Source organism: Ziziphus jujuba, chromosome 8 (genome assembly GCF_031755915.1).
Source record: "Ziziphus jujuba cultivar Dongzao chromosome 8, ASM3175591v1".
NCBI classification, from domain to species: domain Eukaryota; kingdom Viridiplantae; phylum Streptophyta; class Magnoliopsida; order Rosales; family Rhamnaceae; genus Ziziphus; species Ziziphus jujuba.
In genome coordinates, this window is record NC_083386.1 from 11,455,912 (window position 1) to 11,462,156 (window position 6,245).

The 6,245-nt window shown below is 32.8% G+C and overlaps 1 protein-coding gene across 3 annotated transcripts; it reads right to left on the minus strand.

Annotated features, from left to right (window-relative positions):
• Positions 1 to 279: 279 nt before the first annotated feature.
• Positions 280 to 5,295, minus strand: LOC107413430 (cucumisin). Of its 3 annotated transcripts, none has more exons than XM_048469605.2 (10): positions 5,150 to 5,295; positions 4,460 to 4,548; positions 4,095 to 4,195; positions 3,742 to 3,985; positions 2,776 to 3,259; positions 2,469 to 2,572; positions 1,722 to 1,940; positions 1,487 to 1,598; positions 1,147 to 1,354; positions 280 to 1,005 (listed from the first exon to the last, which is right to left on the minus strand). In XM_048469605.2, exons 1-10 carry the CDS (start codon positions 5,240 to 5,242, stop codon positions 476 to 478), a joined length of 2,184 nt encoding a protein of 727 aa, XP_048325562.2. In that variant the 5' UTR covers positions 5,243 to 5,295; the 3' UTR covers positions 280 to 475. The 3 variants fall into 3 exon arrangements, with proteins under 3 accessions (XP_048325562.2, XP_048325564.2, XP_048325563.2); XM_048469607.2 differs by having other exon boundaries at positions 2,746 to 3,259; XM_048469606.2 differs by having other exon boundaries at positions 2,746 to 3,259; positions 4,631 to 5,262.
• Positions 5,296 to 6,245: the final 950 nt, after the last annotated feature.

The window sequence follows — 6,245 nt, forward strand, 5'->3', positions numbered from 1 at the left end:
AGGAAATGAAAAAGGATGAAGAACTGGCGCGAAAAATATCAACTAGGAATGCGGGCCATTAATCATGTGGCAATTTTACATGTGGCATTAAACCACTTGGAAAGGTACCAATTACGTTGGTACAATGGATGCATACAAGATTTTCTTACTATGAAGAGCCAAATAATAACAAATTATAATGGAATAAGTTTTTGCCACTTAATATATATTAAAAAAGAAGTTTACGTCTCCTATATTTTTCAATAATATATATATATATGTATATGTATATTTATATATGAAAAAGAAACAAACTATCATTATAATGCTGCGATAGCATATAATTTTATTATTATAAACAAGAGCATAGCTCAATTTACTCTAGAACGAGAGCAAATTGTACCTAATTACCCTTCAGCTCATGGTGCAACATAGACAACCTATTATGTTGCAACCTATTCTCTCATACATATATGCATCATATATCGAAACCATTTCATGGAGCAACGTAGACAACGATGGGGCTTCTCACTTGGAAAGTGCCATCATCCCACACCAAAGAAGCCGAGGCAATTATTCCATCTATTTTCCCTTTCAGCTCGACGGAAAACGATAGCTTTTGCCCAATAGATGTGAAAGATAAAACGCTAGGGCTAACGATTACATTTATTCCTTTTGGGGCAACCACTTTAGCTTTATATTTGGAATTTGCTGACCCAACATTTGTAACTGTCCTATGAAATACATGAGTGATTGGTTGTGAAGGTAAGGTTGAAAGAGCAAAGGAAGGATAATTTAGGTCAGTGGCTGATCTACTACTACCTTTGGAACACTTGAGTTTTTCATTCCCTGTTATAGACTGCAAAATTTCGTCATTACTGTATCCTTCTCCACACAAAAACTTTACATAGTCAAGCTCATCAGCATCATAAACCAAACCAGGATAAGGAGCCTTGACAGGGTTTATCAGGCCAGCACCATATGCAAATTCGGCTTCAGGGTTGATCTTGGAACTCATGGGCTTAGCTGAAAAAAATATATACAAAATTTGTGAAATATTATTTGGTTAGCCATCAGTAAAGAGTATATCCTATAAACAGTAACTTCTTCATTTTCACCATGTGTGGTATATAAAAAAACTTTCTAACTATATATCAAGAAACCTACCAGTAGTGATGAGGGAGGATCTGATAGCAGCAGGGGACCATGTAGGATGGAATGACTTGACATATGCAGCTGCAGCGGTAGCATGTGGGCAAGCCATTGATGTTCCTGACTCTATATTATACCCCAATCCTTTAACACCTAATTCTGTAATTGGAGCCATTGGAGACCACGCTGCTAGAATTAGATATCCTGGGGCCGCTATATCTGGCTATAGGAACATATAAACGAGGTTTGTAGAGGAGATTAATTAATTTGCTTAAAATGGATCAGCCAAGTAATTAAACATACATTTGGTAACTTGGTAAGCAAAAATCCTAGTAACAATATTCCAAGAACATACTTTGAGAAGATTGGGAGTGATTGGATTTGGACCTCTCGATGAAAAGGAGGATATATAAGGGGACTGTGTATCAGTAACCTCCTCACTTCTGTATATCGTTGCAATAGGCTTGCTGCATTATTTTACAAATTAAGAATCAGTGAGAATATAATCAAAAATTTATATATAGATATATATTTCCTTTGAAAATTATTGGTTTAAATTTTATATTAATTAACCAATTTTAATATTATACCTGCTGGTTGCAAGATACTTGTAAACTTCACTAGCTTCGTTATAATTAAGGTAAGTTCCAGGCAAAGGCAGAATGAAACTTGGATCTCCAAAAACTCTGCCTCTACCTATAAAACCAGCGGCACCAGCCAGGAACGGTCCTTGTCCAATTACATTGCTATCGCAGTAAACAATTTTACCCTTCACCAAGTTTTTGTCCAACGAGTCTCTGCGGCAAAATCTGCATATTCAAATATGATTTCATAATCTCCGTTATGATTCGAGAAACTTTTCAATTATTTGGATTATGTGACTAGCATGTGGGTGTGGCTCATATCATTATCAAAAAAATTATGCAGGGATTTAATATAAATTTGATATAATTAGAAGGAACACCCGAAAGATAAAAAAATCTTATCCACGTGGTACCCCGCATAAAATCCACCCAAATTATGCGTGGGACCCACATATATAAACCAATTTGCTAATGGTTGTCTGATTCACTGGTCAACATCATTTGAGGTAGAGTAATGCGATAAATATTAAAATATTAATAAAATTGATGTTAAATATTATATGTTAAAATATTATTAATGGATATATTTATATAAAAAATAAAATTTTAAATAAATAAATAAATAAAAATAAATAAATTAATTAAATATTTTTATATTATTTAATAAATAAATTTGATAAATATTTTGATAAATACAATATTGTTATAAAGATAATTAAATACAAATATGCATTTTTGTGAACTTGTTATTACCTGGAATAAGCCCCCCTAACCTTGTCTTCGCTGTTTGGTGCGTCTAAACCATATATTAAGGGAAATGTTTTATTCTTGAGGTCAAATGGGTTTATATGAATACCCTATACATGGTTAGTAAAAAGACAACAAATATTAGTTTCATATCTTGCACAAGTATAGTTCATATATGCTCGCTAAATTCAAATGAGTGTGATATATTTTGAACACTAATTAATTCCCAGCTATAGATTGCTTAAGAGAAATATATATATATATATATTAGTTTGGTAAGTACCCCAAAAATCTTGTTGTTACCCAACCGAACCTTGGTCAAAAACTTTCGATTAATAGTGGAAGCAGCAACAGAAAGAAGCCAAGGTGCGAAGCCTGAGAGAGTGGCAGGGTTTGGACCTTCATTACCAGCAGCGGTAGAGGTCAATATTCCTTTTCTCATAGCATGAAAGGATCCAATTGCCAATCCATCCGTGAAATAATCTTCAGGCAACGATGGTCCAATAGAAGCCGAGACTATATCAACGCCGTCGGCAATTAAATCATCGTACGCTGCAAGAATGTCAGCATCATGAATGCCGTCAGACCAGCTTACTTTATAGACAGCAATACGAGCTGATGGAACTCCTCCTCTTGCGGTCCCAAACCCAAATCCCAATTCACTTGCTTTGTTCACTATGCCTCCGGCTGCTGTAGATGCTGTGTGCGTCCCATGGCCATCTGAATCTCTTGGTGATTGTATATCGGTTTCTGAAAATTGTTTATCGGCTTTGTAGTACTTTGCTCCGATAATTTTGCTGTATTACATATATCGTTTAGTTAAAGCATATAAGCAAATTAAAATTGATATGTTTAAACCAATTAATTCTTAATCAATAATGGACATTAAATAGTTTATCCTTTTAAACATCGAAGATATTCTCAACTTTAATAAAGTACGTATATATGTCCCATTATATGTGGTTGGATGCATAATTTCGATTATTCGATCATACATATGGTGGGACATTTATACATTTTATTAAAGCCTGTATATATATCTTTACTTCATAATTTATGTTCAACTATATATATATATATATTGGTTTATTTTTCAGTCTTTATAATTGAAAATAAGAGTGGAGTACGCATGCAATTAACCTGGATTTTTTTTTTTTTTTTCTTTGGGCCAGTTTTATAAGTTACTGGCAGAACTTTACATGAATTTAATTTTGAAAATCATATATATATATATATATTATTATTTTTTTTCCCCCTCCAAATTGACATGGATACGTACTTGTTACAGGTAAAGTTGGACGACGCTTGGCAAGTACCCTTCCATTTGGCAGGTGGTGGACCCAATCCTTTGTCATCAAAACTAGCAGATTCTGGCCAAATTCCAGTGTCAATCACTCCTATGATGACGTCGCTTTCCAATTTGGTTCTCTTAACCTGCTGTGGGAATCCAATGAAATCCCATGACTTTGTTGTATGAAGCTTCAATTTTCGACTTTGGAATACTGACACTACACCCTTCATTCCTATGTAATATTCATAGTTTTAAAGTCAATCGCAATTAAAAAAAAAAAAAAAGATTAATTCAAATATAAATGCATAGTGATATTATTAGGAAAGATCAAGTCCACCCACCAGATATTTTATCTGCTTCTTCCTTTGTGAGCTTGGCAGCAAAACCATTGAAACTCCTCTTATAGCTATGGAGGAGAGATTCAGCTGGGACAATATCATTGCTGAATTATGTGTACACATGAAAAAATAAAATAAAAAAGAAGGTTAATTATTGTACTTGAATACTTTAACAATTTCGGCAGTCTTAATTTTATTGCGAATTGACAATGATATCTAATATATTTTAATATAAAAATTTATATGATTAGTATAGCCGACAAAGAACGCACCAACTACATAAGTACAGTCAGCATAAGAATGAAAAATAGCAATTCAAACTCGTGCGTATAATATTATATAAATTTTAATTTGTGTTCAAGTACAACCTGCTTATGACCTTTTCCAGCATATTTAGCTGAAGAGGAGATGTGGAAACTTCTTCTTTTGGCTTGTCACCCATGTACACAATATAAACCTGCATTCACAATTCCATAATTTACACTATTTTTATTAAAGAAATGCTTGATGCACTGCAGAAAGAATAATTTTTAAATTACCATAATGTGCTTATTAAAATTTTAAGTCCAATAACTGAACATGGTTCCAATTTCTTAGTTTCCATTCAGCTTTCCTCCAAACCAAACAAATATAAGCAACGGAAATATAAAAGAGGGGAGAGAGAGAAATAGAGAAACCAATGAACCTAAAAAGCATAAAACCAAACAAACCAATTATAAAGAGAGAAACAGAATTTGGAGAAGAATTGAATCGTCCCTAAAAGAAATAAAACAATTGGCCAGCTAAAAATAGCAGCAATCGGCGTGTGAGTAATAGTTTTGGACGGTGAGAATAGGAGGCATATAGAAGAAAGATAGAGGAACAGAGGGTCAGAGAGTCGTTGGGAATTTGGAATTTAAAAGAACTGCTCTTTTTATTAACAGTAGTATATAATGTTAAATGCTAAATATAACCCAGTCGATAATTTATATATAATGTCTGCAAAAGCCAGAGACAAGATTCAACTGATAAGAACGAAAATAATTAATTTAATTAAATGATGTGGATGAATATATTGCCTTCCGGTCATGATGTTGATCAGAAGATGAGGGATGAGCCGTGGCGAGCAGAGTGGAAATGAGGGTAAAGATGAAAAGCCAAGAAATAGCCATTGATGAAGATGGGATATAATTCAAGTCTTTGTTGTTTGCGTATCGCTGTAATGGACACCTTATTTATAACCTTGGAAAGTATGGGAGAATAATCACATTCGAGAAAACTTAGGTGGAACCGATAAAAACCAAGTCAATTTCAGATTAAAAAGTTTGTGAAACGCAATTATTAAAAGTAGACCAATTAATTTTTTGGTGATATTATTAAATGTAGACATGACTTTACTTAGAGAGAGAGAGGATAAGTTCGATTCCCATTTGATCAGTGATTTTCTAATTAATTTTCGTCCCTATTGGCATCTCGAGAATCACGTGTGGTGGGTTAATCAAAGATTATTACTTTTTCAATTTGCGTTTACTTTGTACCAGACACCTTTTGGTCACTTTATATGCAAAATTTAAGTGCGCTCGAAAGCTTTCAGTTCAATAGTTTTCAACCAAATGAAAACCTACTTCAAGTCATTTTATTTGGGAGTCCAAGGTACGCAAGCCTGTCGTCAAGTAGTGAGCACAGAAGAGAAAGGGAAAATAGAAAAGTGGAGGGATTAAAAAAATAAATTTCTAACCTGTGAATGAAACTGATTATTTGGTATGACAGTTATGAATGATGGAATTTTTTTTTTTCATACTTTGTTTGATATGGAAGTAATAAAAACATGTATGGAGCGACAATATTTTAAATATTAAATGACTGTATTAATTTTTTTTATGTAATTGCAATATAATTTATAGAAATGTTATATTAATAAAAAGAATATTATTAATATAAAAAAAACAAAAAAAATATTATTATAATTATTTTTAGCCATTAGCTTTTACTTGCTGTAGTTATGTAATATTTTCAGAAAGTGTCTTTTTTATTTATATTTTTGGAACTTAACGGTGTCCTTTTTTTCGACTCACGCTTCTTTCTTTCTTTTTCTTTTTTTTTTCCCCCCCGCCTTTTTGCTTAGCTTTTGTTTTTTATCCAAAAACTTTTTTTTTTATTTTTTTATTTTGGTGC